At 39.7% G+C, this 20,269-nt stretch overlaps 1 protein-coding gene across 14 annotated transcripts in view; it reads left to right on the plus strand.

The window, feature by feature from the left end:
• Nucleotides 1-20,269, plus strand: part of LOC131941899 (dystrophin) — a 301,691-nt gene that overhangs the window by 40,537 nt on the left and 240,885 nt on the right. For 12 of the 14 annotated variants that reach the window (XM_059301490.1, XM_059301480.1, XM_059301481.1 and 9 more), the window contains one exon: nucleotides 20,095-20,156. In XM_059301490.1, the coding sequence (XP_059157473.1) occupies nucleotides 20,095-20,156 (62 nt within the window). Of the gene's footprint in view, nucleotides 1-10,233; nucleotides 10,443-20,094; nucleotides 20,157-20,269 lie in introns of all 14 variants that reach the window. The other 2 variants (XM_059301492.1, XM_059301491.1) reach the window with 1 other exon arrangement.

The following is a 20,269-nucleotide window of genomic DNA, read 5'->3' on the forward strand; positions in this document are numbered from 1 at the left end:
GTGTAGACGCAATCAATTTTCTTTAATAAGACAAGATTATGCAGAACAAAGGCTTTAATGAGGGGGAGATAAGCGTTGATATGACAAAATTTCCAAGCTGTAGCCTGCCTGTCATGTCTAGACAAGCAGACATGACGGAGAGGATTTTTAGCTGGCCACTTACAGCCCAAAAGTTTATTGAAGTTTTGAATGTCAATTTAAAAAAAAAATATAAGCAAGCTGTCTTGATGTAGGTGAATCTTTACAGTAGTGTTTGAAATCGTTATCAGATGGCACGTTTTATTAGATTGGGGGGAGGGGGTGTGTGCTGTTGTTTGACTAGACTGGAGATAGTGACTTAAAGGAGACTACAGTGTGGAAATTTCATGCATCACGGTCTGACGTCATAACGAGACTGCACGTACATTCATCGCTGTGAGCTTTTGATGTAGCGCGTAGTGGTACACGTATGTTTTGATAAGGATACGTGGACTACCGTCACTAGAATAAAAAACAAGTGAGGAAAATGACATCAAATGAACACCTGACACATCAGCAGAATAGCTGACATCTGAATCAAATGATAGCATAATAACAGACATCCAAGTCGATATCAATATCACGACTTCCCAGAACAACTGACAAACAGATATAAGTGAAAGCACAAGAATGAGAATCGCGTTAAGGCGATCGCATCAACGTAAAAGTCAAGTATAAACAAACAGACTAGCAAGCTTATCAACGTTCCAACATAATTATCAACAGACGGTCGTACAATCACATCAAACCATAAATAAGTGACCTTACAATCACCAGAACTATACAACTGTAATGAAAGACCTTACAATGATAGAACTGTAATCAAAGACCTTACAATGATAGAACTGTAGTTAAAGACCTTACAATAATAGAACTGTAATGAAAGACCTTACAATGATAAAACTGTAATGAAAGACCTTACAATGATAAAACTGTAATGAAAGACCTTACAATGATAGAAATGTAATGAAAGACCTTACAATGATAAAACTGTAATGAAAGACCTTACAATCAATCTTGGCCAATACTTCTCTCATAAGTTACCGTCGCTGTAGGGGTAGGGAAAATAAATGGGGGAGGGGGAGGATGGTTAAGGAAATAGGGTAATGAAACCAAACAGGACAAATAATCAAATGATTGGGGTCAAGAAACTATTCTATTATACCTTCTAGCCTAGAATAGAACTCGGCTAACCTCTCTAGTTTTACCCATCTAGCCTGGAATAGAACTTGGCTAACCTCTCTAGTTTTACCCATCTAGCCTAGAATAGAACTCGGCTAACCTCTCTAGTTTTACCCATCTAGCCTGGAATAGAACTTGGCTAACCTCTCTAGTTTTACCCATCTAGCCTAGAATAGAACTCGGCTAACCTCTCTAGTTTTACCCATCTAGCCTGGCATAGAACTCGGCTAACCTCTCTAGTTTTACCCATCTAGCCTGGAATAGAACTTGGCTAACCTCTCTAGTTTTACCCATCTAGCCTAGAATAGAACTCGGCTAACCTCTCTAGTTTTACCCATCTAGCCTGGAATAGAACTTGGCTAACCTCTCTAGTTTTACCCATCTAGCCTGGAATAGAACTTAGCTAACCTCTCTAGTTTTACCCATCTAGCCTGGAATAGAACTTGGCTAACCTCTCTAGTTTTACCCATCTAGCCTGGAATAGAACTCAGCTAACCTCTCTAGTTTTACCCATCTAGCCTGGAATAGAACTCAGCTAACCTCTCTAGTTTTACCCATCTAGCCTGGAATAGAACTCAGCTAACCTCTCTAGTTTTACCCATCTAGCCTGGAATAGAACTTGGCTAACCTCTCTAGTTTTACCCATCTAGCCTGGAATAGAACTCAGCTAACCTCTCTAGTTTTCCCCATCTAGCCTGGAATAGAACTTGGCTAACCTCTCTAGTTTTACCCATCTAGCCTGGAATAGAACTCAGCTAACCTCTCTAGTTTTCCCCATCTAGACTAGAATAGAACTTGGCTAACCTCTCTAGTTTTCCCCATCTAGACTAGAATAGAACTTGGCTAACCTCTCTAGTTTTACCCATCTAGCCTGGAATAGAACTTGGCTAACCTCTCTAGTTTTACCCATCTAGCCTGGAATAGAACTTGGCTAACCTCTCTAGTTTTACCCATCTAGCCTGGAATAGAACTCGGCTAACCTCTCTAGTTTTACCCATCTAGCCTGGAATAGAACTTGGCTAACCTCTCTAGTTTTACCCATCTAGCCTGGAATAGAACTTGGCTAACCTCTCTAGTTTTACCCATCTAGCCTGGAATAGAACTTGGTTAACCTCTCTAGTTTTCCCCATGGTCTTCAATGCCATTCTGTTCTAGTAGAAGATTGTTTCCTTTCGTCCTGGACGTCAAGTGGGCTGAAGTGTCCTTAAGTTTGTATTCAGTTAGATTAGTCTGGCGAAGGCTGGACAGCTGACATTTACGGTCTGTCCAGAATTGTCAACATCCGGTAGTATCGATATTTAAATTTACGTCATTGATCTCGTGACGTTTTTACTTAATCTAGTGTCAGACATGGCTCGTATTTTTATACACTGTGAATACGTCTTGTAGATGTAACTGTATCGATCTATTAAAATTGATTTCATTAAGTAATTAAGCATATGGTCTTCTTGAGTAATCGGGAAATCGCATTTAATTTAAACAAAAAATTAATGTTAAATAATTAAGTTTTTAGTAGTGGGCTTTAATATAAGATTATGGGCTTAAAGTGAGTGTTTAGTTAATGGCTTAGTGTTGTAGTACCGGACTTGGGCTTATAGCTAATGGCTTATTGTTTGTGTTTATTCTAAACCAAACTCGTGCGCATCTACTGGTAGATTGTCTGAGCCCGTCACGTGCACCGTTCTCGCAGTCTACGGCCACTGACCAGTGTCTCAGCACATATGTTCAAACAACAACCGTTGTTGACCGCTGGTCTGTTGCACCGGCCCGCTCCACGCAGCTTGACCAGGCGACGGGACGCGTGGAACTTTGGCCGAGTTGTAGCCAGAGTGGCATCACCAGGGGTCACGGAGTGCGGGTCCCATGCTCGGCATTGTGTGGGCAATTAGCGGCGATTAGCGCGGCCTTGTAGTGTGTGGGGAAGTGTGGGGGGAGTGAGGGGTTGGTGGGAGAGTGAGAGGGTCTGGTGGGGGAGTGAGGGGGTGCGTTAGGTTGGCGGGCGTCTCGTGGGAATACAGTCTGTAATTGGTTGGAATTAAAAACTTAATGAAGAGATTAGAATTAACAAGGGCTGTAACAGGCCGATGTTGTTGGTGTGTGTGTGTTGGTAACTAATGGACCGACTGATCGATGAAAAACGATAACATCCTCCATAAGGCTACACTAAAAACTACAGCAATAACCACATTGGTATCGCTACCATAGTGACAACCACCATGTCAACCACACAAGCAGCAACGCCACCACACCAACATGTACCCCATCATCCAAACAACTTCATCAACTACACACTATGAATGTAAAGAATAATGACAATAATTAGCCCGCCATTAACCAAACCGGAAGTGTCCTCACGATGTTAGCTCCGGGTCTCCCAACATCCGAGAGATGGCTTTAACACAGGCTTTTGTTGAAGGGTCCCCGCATCAAGGGACTTAACTATCAATTCAAAATGTTCCTAACGAGTGATTGTTTCCCTTGAGTAGTGCCGCGACCTAAAATCTCGGTCTTACCTTGTCGGATTAGAATACAACAAAGCTCTGGTCATTTTGTCCGTTATTTTTCAAATGACCATTACGGCTTTGTCAGATGTCAAGTTTTTAAATTAGGACACAGCTTAAGACTTCTGGAAGTTGTATCAAATAGAAAGAAAGTGAGTTATTGAATTAACCACTGTCAGACTCTCCAGTTGACTAGCTGTGTTTACCACAATACCCTGAACAAATGGCTCAGTGAGATGTTTCAGCTAATCTCACTAGGAGTTTCAGTTGTGGTGAAACTATGAATGTTAAATTAGTACAAAATAATGAATGTTAATTTTGTAATAAATAACTAGGCTACATAGGCTCAGTAAATTTCACATACATAAAGTGCAAGTTGCTTGTATTTTATATCGATATATATTTACAACGATGAAGGTTATGGTAAAAAAAAATTCTTCACAGAAATGTAGTTGCCGTTTACGTTTGACAAATTTCTTAAATTATTTGGATACAGCGTAGTTTATTTGTGACTGATCAAAACTTTGAAAAGTTAAATGTTTGAATTGCTGCTATCTGTCCTTAAACAAATAAAAAAGCGTTATGTTTTAATAATGTAATTTTGTGTTAGAAGTATCGTCTCCACAGTAATGCTATCATCATCTGCCTACTGTAGTGCAATATTTTATCGTTGTATGTAATGTATGTCTAAATTATCATTACCACCAGCGTAATGTCGCCTCTCGTATGTGTTAGTTAGGCCGAGGCAAGTTCCCATTCGCCAGTTTGACGGTACGAGCTCAAATTGCCGTGCATACTGGCATCAAGCAGGACAAAAGGCAAGTGCTTTATTGTGTTTCATAGAGTTCCCTTCCCTCATTCGACAGGGTTGCCGTCCTTGTTCCGAGGAATAAAATAATTCGTGCCTCTGTCTCAAATTTGTGGGATCACTTTCGTTTTGGACCCCTGCTGAGCGTTAAATTCTTGCTGGTGAATTAGGTGTATTTGACGTGTGTGACTCACTTCTGAGATGGATATTTCATTCAATACTAAGTGTAGTTTTTTTTAAATAATTTAAAGTGTGTGTCATTTTTTTTGAAGGTGTGAAAAACATTGATACAAGAACCTTATGAATAGTTTTACAATAGAATAGATCTTGTAATATAGGTGGTATATCTAGTAAACAGTTGACTGCCGTAAAGAAAAAAAAAATGTAGATAGAGAGCCACCTGTTATAGTTTGTGTTTATATCGACATATTGAGGGCACATTTATTTTTCCATCTGGAGCGACATCTATTTATTATTATTGTTTAATTAATTTTAATTTTAATTAACTATCATGATTTAATTTTGTAAAATCTTGGCGTCATTCAAAAGTTATTGTAGTCATGGGATTACTTTCTTGAAGATCGATAACATTCCGTTGTGTAAATGAAGCTTTAGTGGAATCACTTTCTTGATGATCGATATTGAACGATCTAATTTTCTTTCTTCGCATTCTGTAATAATAGCATATGATGTAAACACTGTTTAATTAAAGCATAGTTTCTAGATTGGTAGGTCTTTAGTAGACTCCAGTATTGTCTGGTAAAGAGACACATATTTTTACCCTGTTCATCACGTGACTGTGGTGTTGTTGTTTACCTGTTGTAGGTAGTCTCGCGCCATTAAGTTGAAATTAAATTAGCCCCAGCTGTCGTGAGACGGTTTAAATTAGTCGCCGCGTGGCGCGTGGCATTAGGTGAGTTCATAAATATGCACGCAGGTCTGACTCACGTGTGTGATGTTCGAGTAGTTTTGTAGTACTCAGCTGTTGCCTGTTGCTTCTTCTCACGCGTATCGTTACAAACGGTTTCATTACGTCACGCTAGAAGGTACAAACTGTTTCATTACATCACGCTAGAAGGTAGTGTGTATACTGGTACACATTGTATGTCCTACACCTTTTTAACGGCTTTAGTTTTTCTTTGGCGATCCACAAACAGCTTTGTTTATTTCGTATTTATTGACAGATACTAGACCAGTACACTATAGTTTAAGTAGCTAATGTATAGTATACAGCTACTGTCCCCTAGACTATCTAGGCTTTTACACTATGGCTCACTATTGTCCATTGACTAGCAAACACGGCCACAAAGTTATCGCACTAGACCACTTGGCTTCTAGACTATATCGGTAGGCCACTAGACCATGCCAAAGACTATGCCACTACACTATACTTAACCAACCCACTAGTCACTAGACTATAGACCATTATTCACATATTCCATTCTACTCCATCTTTCCCCCATACCTCCTATATGACGGAACAATCAGCTCTTGAGCTAATTAGCCCACAAACCCAGCAATTGGCACACAAACATCCACCACTAATGGTCATCTTTCAGTGTCAGTTTCGTTTGACCTAGCCTCGGACACATAACGAGCTGTCGTATGCTGAGCGAGGGTCAAGCTGACCTCTTCCTCTTGGCTTGTTGCGCTTGTCAACAACACCCCCCTCCCCTCTCCATTCCCCATTGAACGACGTAACGACTTAATTAATCAGTGTAGCTGATGAACTTATAAAATAATAACCACCTCCCGCTAACGAGAACATCGCCAACATAAGGTTAAAATATACCGGCTATTAATTGCCCTGACACCGTGTAGCTCCCTACTTTATCCGTCCTCCAGATTTCGTCACATCTAGCAGGGGAAGTCATCTAACAGGGGAGGTCATCTAACAAGGGAGGCAACACATCACAAGCCGCTAGTCGACACGGTGATCAACCGAGCGTGGAGACTCGTGTGCCATCACCCGGCTAACCCAAACAGGTGTCACAATGCAACACGTGTGTCGTACACACCGCACCGTGTGCCGCATCAACACAATCGCTCACCGCACACAAGCGACAACACGGGCGTCGTGTACAGTAATTTCATCATCACATGAAAGGAGCGTTTATGTGCAGCGCTACGGTAATCAATCGCGCTAACGGCTTTGATATTTCTGCATCCATCCGATCGTTTGATTGGGCGAAATCTTGTGATAACTTTTCAATCGTATCAATATTAAAGGCAGACAACACTGGCATACATCCGGTGATAATCTTTCCATGATCAGCGCGGGCATTGATCAATAGGATCTTATCGATCTATTCTCATCTTTTGTAACGGTCCTCTCCCCCCCCCCTTCTTGTGTCTGGTCGAACAACTACCGTACCCTGCAGGCGGCCTCACTGACCCCCCCCCCCCCCCACTACAACCTGATGATGGCTGTAATTGATTCCGTTCCTGTAATCATCTCCCCCTCCCTCTCTCCCCACCCTTATTCTTATTTCACTTCAGAGAAAAAAAATGTATGCGTATATCCTAGCACGCACACATACACTACACAAATAAACATATGGCCAACATATAGACACACTTAATACACGCCCGTATACCCAATTACATATACACTACACAAATAAACATATGGCCAACATATAGACACACTAAATACACGCCCGTATACCCAATTACGCATACACCACACAAATAAACATATGGCCAACATATAGACACACTAAATACACCCTCGTATACCCAATCACACATACACTACACACTACACAAATAAACATATGGCCAACATATAGACACACTGAATACACGCCCGTATACCCAATTACACATACACTACACAAATAAACATATGGCCAACATATAGACACACTTAAAACACGCCCGTATACTCAATTACACTACACACTACACAAATAAACATATGGCCAACATATAGACACACTGAATACACGCCCGTATACCCAATTACACATACACTACACAAATAAACATATGGCCAACATATAGACACACTTAAAACACGCCCGTATACTCAATTACACATACACTACACAAATAAACATATGGCCAACATATAGACACTTAATACACGCTCGTATACCCAATCACACATACACTACACAAATAAACATAAGGCCATTACATAGGCACACCGAATACACGCACACATCCCCAACCACACCTACACACACGACACAAACATATGGGCCAACTTATTCACTCCCACACATCACACAAATAAACATACGGCGAGCATATAGACACCCCCCCCCCCCCACACACACCACAACAAACACATATCACATCTTTTGTATTCCCTTCTCTCTGCCTATCGACCTGGAGCTAAGCTTTGTACTTTTCAAACATAATTACAATCTTAATGAAAGCCGTCTGTCGTGGTTGATTACTGGCCCTTACATGACCCACATCCATTAGCCAGTTAGCTCAATTACTACATTCAAATGTTGGCATATGTAATACAAACATATCAGCTTTCTTACAGATGCCATGTAATGTGATCTCTTAGGATTTTATATTATGAAATAGTTCAGTCTACTTTGTCAGGGATCTATAACTCAGGTATCTATAACTGGAGGTTTTGCTATTAGTCACTCATATATATATATATATATATATATATATATATATATATATATATATATATATATATATATATATAGTATCACATAATACTCCCTATTCGACATAGTGCGTGTCACGTGATGTAATCGCGTGTTGTTGACCACTAGCGCACATGCGGAACTGCGCCGTGAGTAGCCGTTACAGTCGTGTGCTCACACGCACATGACGTGTGCTGACCGTGCTAGGCATGTCCGAAGTGGTTTGCTCTACTCGTGACTGACCGTGACGACGTGAGACCACCTGCAGACCTCTAGTAGCATAAGGCTGACCTCGCATGGTGCATATAGCTTGTCTTGTACTGGTCTGTGTCGCTAGGAGTTGTTAGTTGTTGATATAGTGCTTCAGTTCATGGACAATTTGTTGATATAGTGCTTCGGTTCATGGACAGTTAGTTGTTGATATAGTGCTTCATTTCATGGACAGTTAGTTGTTGATATAGTGCTTCAGTTCATGGACAATTAGTTGTTGATATAGCGCTTCAGTTCATGGACAATTAGTTGTTGATATAGTGCTTCAGTTCATGGAGTTAGTTGTTGATATTGTGCTTCAGTTCATGGACAGTTAGTTGTTTATATAGTGCTTCAGTTCATGGACAATTAGTTGTTGATATAGTGCTTCATTTCATGGACAATTAGTTGTTTATATAGTGCTTCAGTTCATGGACAATAAATGGTTGATATAGTGCTTCAGTTCATGGACAATTAGTTGTTGATGTAGTGCTTCAGTTCATGGACAATTAGTTGTTGATAAAGTGCTTCAGTTCAAGGCAAATTCATTGTTGATATGTTATTTCCATTGCATTAGACATTAGACATTAGACATCTAACATGTAATATACGCTCATCTATTGTATTATAACTTTATTTATACCAATACAATAATCTATTTCAAGTACAGTTTGTTGTTTACACATGCGATGACTAAGATTGTAATTTGTATCAGCTTTACAAAGCTACTTTTTCACGCTCGGTAGATCTAATTAATCCGATGGTGTTTAACAAAGTTACTTAAATAACGTATGTGGTGTTACGTTTAATGCCATACTAGGATGTAATATCAGCTGTAGATAACATAATACCGCCACCAACTATGTTTATTTGGGGCTAGAGGTTTAAGGAAAATATCGTTAATTATTTCAACTCTGAAGGGCAAGGTCGACGGAAGACATGATTTAAATATTTTGTTGTTGACAAAACGAAGCAAGTGTTGTCTGGTTTTTAGTTTCGTGTTTTAGCTTTGTATCCCTGTTTGTTGATCTGATCACCCCCCACCCCCACCGTGTTTACTATATCATCCAGTGGCGTAGCGAGGTCGGGTGTCACCCGGTGCGGCACTTAATGGTGTCACCCCCCAGAGGCGTAGCGACCCTTCCCGGGGACAAACTTTCAAATTTTCGATTTGCACCCCCCCCCTTCAAGTTTTCGATTTGCACCCCCTTCCCTCAAACTTTCGATTTGCACCCCCCCCCTCATATCTATATATTATATATTTTGCTATTTTTTGCCTTGGTGTCACCCCCCTAAATGGTGTTACCCGGTACGGTCCGCACCCCCCGCCCCCCCCCCCTCGCTACGCCTCTGATACCATTTGTAGTACGGCTAATACTAGTTTGATCACCCCCCCCACCCCCACCTCCGTGTGTACTATACCATCTGTAGTACGGCTAGTTTTATTTTGATCACCCCCCCCCCTCCCCATGTGTACTATACCATCTATAGTTCGGCTAATATTATTTTGATCACCCCCCCCCCACCCCCACCTCCGTGTGTACTATACCATCTGTAGAACGGCTAGTTTTATTTTGATCACCCCCCCTCCCCATGTGTACTATACCATCTATAGTTCGGCTAATACTATTTTGATCACCCCCCCCCCCCCACCCCCACCTCCGTGTGTACTATACCATCTGTAGTACGGCTAGTTTTATTTTGATCACCCCCCCCTCCCCATGTGTACTATACCATCTATAGTTCGGCTAATACTAGTTTGATCACCCCCCCCCCTCCCTCCACCGTGTGTACTATACCATCTGTAGCACGGCTAGTTTTATTTCATCCCCCGTGTGTACTATACCATCTGTAGTTCTAGAGCTTGTTGAGTAGAACTTGCATTCGCTGATTGACACTGGATTACTAACCTACACCATTGACACAATGTGGGATGTCGCTCAATTAACTAATTAACCCCATCTGTTGATTAATCGTGCAATGCATGACCTGTGGATGTAATGATGGAGTTTGATTACAATTACACGCTTGACCCCACCACCATCAAGTTTCACAGAGGAAAAGGTTTGTTTCGTTTTATTTTACACTTTGTGAGTTTTATATTAAATTATATAATGCGTTTTTTTATTTTTTATTTTATGCATTTTGTGTTGTCTACTTGATGCATTTAGTGCTGTTTACTTGATCCATTTAGTACTGTTTATTTGATGCATTTAATATTTTTTACTTGATGCATTTAGTGCTGTTATGGGATGCATTGTGTGCTGTTGTGTGATGTATTGTGCGCTTTGACTATATTCAACGCTTTTGTTTTGCCTTTAAAAAATAAATGTGTACCGATTAAGTTGATTGTTACTGCAGTGCTGAATGTAAGATCTATTATTGTTAGCATAGTGAGGCGAAGATACTTTCAAACAATAGCTGGGTAGCCTATTTAGACTTATGCTACCTGCAAGCGACAACACGATAGCTCAATTAATCAAGTGCTACTTCCTAAACGGTAGCAATCTGAATTCAATTCTAGCTGCAAGTTACGTCATATATCTCTCCATCCATACCTCAGTATAAATTGTAATTTACGTCATATATCTCTCCAACAATACCTCAGTATAAATTGTAAGTTACGTCATATATTTCTCCATCCATACCTCAGTATAAATTGTAATTTATGTCATATATCTCTCCATCCATACCGCAGAATAAATTGTAGGTTACGTCATATTTCTCTCCATCCATACCTCAGTATAAATTGTAATTTACGTCATATATCTCTCCAACCATACCTCAGTATAAATTTATGACGTATCGCCAGTTGCTAACAAACCTATTTTTATCCCCAGTTTTAGCTGACTAATCAGTTTTTACTTTTTATAAATTGAAAGCTGGCACTCTATAAACTACATATTAATTTTTGTTAACTTACTTGTCTTGGTCAAGTATTAAGGTAGCTTGGTTGTTTTGTGGTCGTTTTCTGTGTAATACAGGTTAAAAAAAAACGACAAACAAACCACAATACAGACCTACTGTTTGTTGAACTCACACATGTTAACACAAGTTTCGAAACAAATCGTTCAGCAACATTTAAAACAACATTTTCCGTGTATGTAGAGACGATAATATTATCTTCTGTGTGTCTGTGTATGTGTTGCCGGAAATAACATTGTCTATGCATTGTCTGCCGGAAATGACATTGTATATAGTCGGCAATAATATTGTGTGTAATGCCGATAAAAACAATGTGTGTATTGCCGTCAATAACAGTGTCTTTGTATTGCCGTCAATAACTTTGTCTGTGTATTGCCGACAACGTTCCCAGTGGCCCTTGTAGCAGACGTCGTGGCTTCAAGTGTGGCTAATTATGGAAGCCTTTCTACGGCTTCAGATGACACCGGAAGTTGATTGGCTGACGACTGGGTTAGCGCAACACACATCACTAGGGCATGATGTCGATGATGTTTTGTGATGTGAACTGTTGATGATGTCAGATGTTATGTCAGATGTCATGTCAGATGTCATGTCAGATGTCATGTCAGATGTCATGACAGATGTCATATCAGATGTCATGTCAAATGTAATGTCGGATGTTATGTCAGATGTCATGTCTGATGTCATGTCAGATGTCATGTCAGATGGTAACATACATGATTTTAGTGAGCTAGTCTTGAATTACCTGTGTAATTATGTAATAATGTAATAATGTCAGAGCTAGTAATAAATCCTCCAGTATAATGGCTAGCCTCTGGTGTCAACACGACAATTTATGTATTGTTAGTGTTTCTAAAGTAGGTTCGTCCTCCTCGCCTAATTCTGAATGTTTACTTAAATTGAGCAAAATAATTTCTACAACCCCATCTATTAGAAGAGACCATATTTAGTAAATATGTAATGTCGGATGTTATGTCAGATGTCATGTCTGATGTCATGTCAGATGTCATGTCAGATGGTAACATACATGATTTTAGTGAGCTAGTCTTGAAACGAAACCCCAGCTACCTGTGTAATTATGTAATAATGTAATAATGTCAGAGCTAGTAATAAATCCTCCAGTATAATGGCTAGCCTCTGGTGTCAACACGACAATTTATGTATTGTTAGTGTTTCTAAAGTAGGTTCGTCCTCCTCGCCTAATTCTGAATGTTTACTTAAATTGAGCAAAATAATTTCTACAACCCCATCTATTAGAAGAGACCATATTTAGTAAATAATGTATACGAGTAGTTCAAGCCGTAGTTGCTCCACGTTACACTGCGTTAAAGTTTTTACATTTTTAGTAGCCTCTACGTTTTGACTTGATGATTAGGCAAGCAGAAGAATAAAATATATATATATATATTTTTAGACCTTTTGTTAAGAACCGAATTTCTTTAAAAAAAATAGGGACCGTATCCCTATTGTAAAAAACACATTTTCTAAATTCTGGAGATGTAGGGCAGGGAGGCCAGGAATTTAATGAAGCCCCCCCCCCCCCCTCCTCCTGTCACCCAGGTGTCTGTCCTGAGCCCGGTGTTAATTTCAACGTTACTCGGCTATTTCAAGAATTTTTCTGCCGTGGCGACATTTTTGGTCGCTGTAGTAGGACAGGGGGTGTGTTGCTATATAAACATTCAACATTCTGGGCGTGTCGACCTAGTGTCTGTATCAGTATCGAACACTGATGGCGTATTATAATCAGGTAGATGTGAGCTAAGTACATCAGTCCAACATTCTGTAATTGGCTATTGCTAACAGTAATTTCTAAACTAGCGACATGACACATTAATCATTGAAAATAAAGATCTCAAGCAGATCTCATTTTTTGTGTGGTCAGGTACTGTTCAAGTTGTGGGCCAATCCTGAGATTGTTCACCATCTTATGGTATGTGTCAACACTGAATGGTCACCCTGCGTCCACCGTCTTATTATCACATTATGGTATGTGTCACCAGTGAACGGTCACCTTTTGATAGCATTAAAGCATTGAATAGTCACCACTTACCGGTCACCATTATAGCCACTTTATGGTCACACCTCTACGCTTACATTATGCTCATGTTGTATCACCACCTTAAGTTCATTATAGAGCTAGCAAAAACATGTATCTCACATGAATGCTGTGGCTAGAATACCTGAACCTGTACTCACGTGGTGGCGTCCATCTTGTGGCCAGGGACTGGTCGATGCTTGTATTACTCTGTTTGACCTGTGACCTATGAGATCAGCCTTACATTTAGAACTACTTTTTTTTCTGGATATAAAATCGACTCAACGGTCGGGTAATGGATTATCTCAGCCGTGTGGGGGATAGGGGGGTCGGGTGAGTCTAGACAGGTGGGGATGTGCACGGGTCTAAGGGGAGATGGTTCTAGAACTTTCACTGGCCCAGACAACCATTATCACTAACGAGGTCATACAAAATACAAAAATAAAAGATGTATGTCTCTACAGAGAGGTGCTAAACACAAGGTCATTAACCTTTCGCCAGCCCGCTGATTGGTTGAAGTTAATCGACCTTGAACTTGTAGGTTAGTGTTAGCGTTGTGTTAGGTTGGGGTTGTGTTAGGTTGGGGTTGTGTTAGGTTTGGGTTGGGTTAGGTTGGGGTTGTGTTTGGTTGGGGTTGTGTTAGGTTTGGGTTTGGTTAGATTGGGGTTGTTTTAGGTTGGGATTGTGTTAGGTTGGGACTGTGTTAGGTTGGGGTTGTGTTAGGTTGGGGTTGTGTTAAGTTGGGGTTGTGTTAGGTTTGGGCTGTGTTAGGTTTGGGTTGGGTTAGATTGGGGTTGTTTTAGGTTGGGATTGTGTTAGGTTGGGGTTGTGTTAGGTTGGGGTTTTGTTAGGTTGGGGTTGTGTTAGGTTGGGGTTGTGTTAGGTTTGGGCTGTGTTAGGTTGGGGTTGGGTTAGGTTCGGTTCGGTTAGGTTGGGGTTGGGTTAGGTTGGGGTTGGGTTAGGTTGGGGTTGGGTTAGGTTAGGGTTGGGTTAGGTTGGGGTTGTGTTGGGTTGGGGTTGGGTTAGGTTGGGGTTGTGTTAGGTTTGGGTTGGGTTAGGTTGCGGTTGTTTTAGGTTGGGATTGTGTTAGGTTGGGGTTGTGTTAGGTTGGGGTTGTGTTAGGTTGGGGTTGTGTTAGGTTGGGGTTGGGTTAGGTTGGGGTTGTGTTAGGTTGGGGTTGTGTTAGGTTGGGGTTGTGTTAGGTTGGGGTTGTGTTAGGTTGGGGTTGTGTTAGGTTGGGGTTGTGTTAGGTTGGGGTTGTGTTAGATTGGGGTTGGGTTAGGTTCGGTTAGGTTGGGGTTGGGTTAGGTTGGGGTTGGGTTAGGTTGGGGTTGTGTTAGGTTGAGGTTGTGTTGGGTTGGGGTTGTGTTGGGTTGGGGTTGTGTTGGGTTGGGGTTGGGTTAGATTGGGTTGGGTTATATTGGGGTTGTGTTAGATTGGGGTTGTGTTAGGTTGGGGTTGTGTTGGGTTGGGGTTGTGTTGGGTTGGGGTTGGGTTAGATTGGGGTTGGGTTATATTGGGGTTGTGTTAGATTGGGGTTGTGTTAGGTTGGGGTTGTGTTAAGTTGGGGTTGTGTTAGATTGGGGTTTTGTTAGATTGGGGTTGTGTTGGGTTGGGGCTGTGTTAGATTGGGGTTGTGTTAGGTTGGGGTTGACGTATGAGATGCCGACTTACACACTACCAACATGATACTCACCATGTCCCTTACACCTTCTTAAAGTATACCTGAATGTACCGACCGTTCTTGTATCAAACATTGGCGTTTAAAAAAAAAACGCTCAACAGCTATTTTGGTCTTCGTTACTTTAATAAATCAGGTGTCGTTATTTAACGACCCGAGGCCTACACGAACATATTATTAGCCAATGGTATGAAGAGCACAAACGTTTAATTCTCAAAGACTTTAACAAAGACAGATAGAACCATAGATCTAATTATGTTCAAAGACTTTAACAAAGACAGACAAAACCATAGATCTAATTATGTTCAAAGACTTTAACAAAGACAGATAGAACCATAGATCTAGTTATGTTCAAAGATTTTAACAAAGACAGATGAACCTTTGATCTAATTATATTCAAAGACTTTAACAAAGACAGATGAACCTTTGATCTAATTATATTCAAAGACTTTAACAAAGACAGATAGAACCATAGATCTAGATATCTTCGCACTGTATTTTGACGATCAAAACGTGATTAGTTTATTCTGCCAGTTTTTCTCTTACATTTTGTAATTTAATTAAAGAAAAAAAAAACAGAACATGAAACTCGCAATTACCAGGCGCAGCCATGCAGAACATGGTTAAAAAAACCAGTGTGTAATTACAATTCACGTTTCTAAGTGTTTAAGTGAAACAACTGAAGAATCAGTCATGCGTAACGCGGACCCAACCAACGGTTTTAATTGGAGTGTATTAACTGAAATCCGCGACCTTAAGCGCTCGGATTAAAACTGTAGGCTTCGCTATCCTCATAACCTGCGGGGAGTAGATGGCGCTCGGCGGCGGTTGATAGGGTCTGAAGAGTAGATGACGCTCAGCGGAGATTGTTAGCGTCTCTATAGTAGATGACGCTCAGCGGAGATTGTTAGCGTCTCTATAGTAGATGACGCTCGGCGGCGGTTGATAGGGTCTGTAGAGTCGATGGCGCTCGGCAGAGATTGTTAGCGTGTGTAGAGTTGATGACGCTCAGCGGAGATTGTTAGCGTCTCTATAGTAGATGACGCTCGGCGGCGGTTGATAGGGTCTGTAGAGTAGATGGCGCTCGGCGGAGATTGTTAACGTCTCTATAGTAGATGACGCTCAGCGGAGATTGTTAGCGTCTGTAGTGTCGATGGCGCTCGGCGGAGATTGTTAGCGTCTGTAGTGTCGATGGCGCTCGGCGGAGATTGTTAGCGTCTGTAGTGTCGATGGCGCTCGGCGGAGATTGTTAGCGTCTGTACTAAACTTATTAAAACGCCCCCTTTCACACAAATTAATTACTAAAACATATGTATAAGAAAACAATTTATTAAAAGTGACATTAATTTATTATCAATTGCATACATGCTATAAGCAGACATCAAAATCAAATTTTACTTGCCTCCTTCGTCTCATACATTTGTACTCATTCCTTTAATTCCAGTTTGCAAGCGGAATCATATTTTATTGAAATTTTTGCTAAGTCCACGAGTCTACTTTGTACTTAACGACATAGCTTCCCCCCTCCCTCACCTTAGAAAATTTAAAGTGCTTCTCCCCCCACCCCTCCCGTGAGAAAAAAGTCTGGAAAAAAAACCACTAAATACAAAAAAGTTCTTATCGTGTTGGGCTCCATGCAGTCCTCCCAAGGTGAGTTCCAAAACGGAACTTACCTGTTTTAAGCTTGACTGTCTGTAGTTAGAATTGTAAAATGTCTATATTGTGTGATTATATAACGATTTTTTGGTTTTTGAAAAATAAAAGGTTTTAAATAATATAGATTCCAGCCTAAAATTGCTATATATGAATCCATAGGAGGGGGTGAAAATATGTAATTAGATATTAATTAGATGTTTAATTTACGATTAAGACTGTATGTCTACTAACATTAAGTATTGCAATCTATAACTGCTACTGATGTATTTGTTTTTCTACTTGATAATGCTAAAAAACACCTACTGAACTATTTTGTTTAGAGCTTAAGCTCTATATAATTGTTACAATAGCAAATAATAACTTAAAGTTGTATTTATAAGTAAGCGTTCAACCTAACATGCAGGAATTTGAAATGAATGTAGAGTTAAGCAACGAATTATCTCCCATGTTAAAATCCAAATACCACAATTTAATTCAAGGGAAATAACTTTCACAAGAATAGTTCAATTTACCAAGTGTAGCTAAGACATGCTTGAAAAAAAACAATAAAACGATCTAAATTTCATTATTTAATAATTATAACAATTTATTTTATATTACCTATGTGACGTTGTGAAAACAATATATTTTACTTATTGAATACTTAACTGTAGGTTTTGATTGAAAGTCTAAAACCGGTAGCTTTATTATAGCATACTTCTATTCAATTGCGATGACATACTTAAAATTGTTAATTTCTCAACAAATAGTAGTTACATAAAATTTTGGATCCCCTAAATAAAGGGACACTTTAAAAAATAGAAAAAACTACGCCTCTAACTTTAAGTAAAATCAAACACTGGTAACTGTTTTAGACATTGCTAGGATCATTGATTAAATTAAAAAAAAAAAGATGTTGTTATAAATTCCATCCTATTTAATATTATATACCAATACTTTAAGAGTGGCAATATAGATTTCAAAAACTAAAGATTTTTCAACTAGAGAACGCCTACCTTTCTTTGTAGTGTGTTCCGTACTGAATTAAAATTAATGAAATCATCTAACTTACCATAAACTCGACTACTCGATATACTCTACTACATTCATAACATATCAAAGTTCAATACCTAAACAGAACTAGACTCAATGCTCCAGAACTACGACACCAACTCGTTTAACTTCACCAAGCTCTACAAACGGTACTCCCAATCAACAACGATTCCACTGGACCTACTACTACAATTTAATAGTCAATATAATTCGATACCTTAATACAAGAATCAATACTCCCAAACTCCAAAACTACGATACTTTATCACCTGCATTCTCATTTCTCTATTACCAACCAGATTCTACTAGACCTTCAACTACAAAACAGCCGAATAAAAGTTATGACACTTTTACACTTCGATACTTTATACCTACGAAACCATATCAGCAATAGCCTTCCGCTGTTACTCCCAAATCTAAACGATTCATCAAAACTTACCAAACAAGTACAATACTTTGAACACCCCGTCATTACAAAACTCTATACACCAGGACAGATTTCTAATTCAAAGTCAGAGAAAACGAGACTTACAAGCCCTATTAAAAATCAATTAACCTTTTCATTAACGAACTTATTTAATCGTTTTCTACATCAATTATGTGACACCAAACTAAAAAGGCAAAGTGACTGGTAAAAAGCGCCCAGACTTATCCAAATTAGTGATGTGGTGTTGCATTTTCACCATCGCGAAAAAATATAGGCCTATATAGATCTAGTTTTGAAGTGGGCGTGCAAAATTGATAGTTCGTCCATGATGCCGAAATAGATCATTACTCTTTTATAGTTATTAATTATTAGGCACTTTTTGATAATAGCGATTAAACCTTTTGCTCCCCCCCCCCCCCCTTAGGGATGGCGCCCTAGATGATCGCCTAGTTCGCCTTATAGGTAGCGCCGGCCCTGAATACAAGTAATTAACGTATACTTCTCGCACAAAAAATTATAACAATAAAGTACACTTAGATATACGTGTAAGTTTTTGCTTTAATTGTTTTCATGCGCATATTCTGTTGTAAGTTGTATTATAGAAACAGTAAAATGTTTTTTAGTATTAGTTTAATTATTTAAATAATTTAAAAATAAAAAGTTAATTGAAGGAAACAACATCGCTGATCACTTAAACAGCTGTTTCCGGTTGCTCCCACAAAGCCAACCGATCCTCGCCAGAACGAGACAGACGCACCGAGCACAAGTGGGGGGACTCTATCTGGGAAAATGTCTGGCAGAAAATGATTTGTTCTAACGGGGTTCCAGAGCGCGAACACCTGTCCTGACAGGTGGGAGAGAAAACGTTTGAACTGATGACGTCATTAATGGGCGGATCCACGTCACGGTAGACATCGCAGAGTCACACGTCGCGTCACTTCCGGTGTTTGCCTGATGTCGTGTTTTTAAAACGTCAACAACATTGTTTTACTTCCGATGTCATACTTGATTCTACCACAACCTTCTTTTTTGTTCTAATTCAAAGACATTCTGATAAATACTATAATGTGTATGTCGATCATGTAAATAATTCCTCTACCCTTTTAAATTATTCACATAACGATCCCATGAATGCACCTCCGCACTTTTAAGAGCTAGAACTAATAGAAACCATGCTATCCAGTAGAACTACGACAAACCCCACTTTTAAGCAGAGCTACCACAAACTTCACATTAAAGTATAACTACCACAAACCCCACTTCTAAATAAAACTACCACGAACCTCACTTTTAAGTAGAACTACCACAAACCCCACTTTTTAAGTAGAACTACCACAAACCCTACTTTTAAGTAGAACTACTACAAACCCCACTTTAAAGTAGAACTACCACAAACTCCACTTTTAAGCAGAGCTACTACAAACTTCACTTTTAAGTAGAACTACCACAAACTCCACTTTAAAGTAGAACTACTACATACCACTCTTTTAAGACATAAATATTACTAAACCGCAGGGCTCTTTACACGTTAACAATTACACTGCATCTAACACTACAAGAACTAAAATACATCGTCTGTTAAGATCAGTGTTTCTTTCAGACATTTTTCTCCATGAAGGAAGTGGGTGGGAGGGGCAGACACTGGTTGAAGTATATTTTCTCTATATAAAATCTATTTTGGTTGAATAAAAGACACCCAAAAGAAACAGTTTGACCTGACACAGCAAGACCTAAACCCCGTGTTGTGTTTTTAAAGTGTTGCACTGTGTCACACACATACAGACAACAAAACTAACTGAACCCTGCTACTAAATGTGTTTAAACACCCTTTTAATGTTTGTCAGACCCAGTAGATCCATGTCATACACGTGACACAAGATGCTGGAAAAGTCAGTCTTTTGTTGATTGTCATGCCTGAGTTTTACACAACTGATCCGGTTTTTTTTCTTTTTTTCCCCAGATGAACGAGAGGACATACAGAAAAAGACATTCACCAAGTGGATTAACTCTCAGCTGTCTAAGGTTAGCTCCCCTTTGTTTACATGTTAATACATACCCCAGTAGGATACTAAACAGATTAGCCAACAGGTAAATAGTCTTTGTTGGTATCAACAAACTCGCCGGCAGTGCTTTTG

This window comes from Physella acuta, unplaced genomic scaffold (genome assembly GCF_028476545.2).
Source record: "Physella acuta isolate Inbredline_101_S28 unplaced genomic scaffold, ASM2847654v3 ptg000376l, whole genome shotgun sequence".
NCBI classification, from domain to species: domain Eukaryota; kingdom Metazoa; phylum Mollusca; class Gastropoda; family Physidae; genus Physella; species Physella acuta.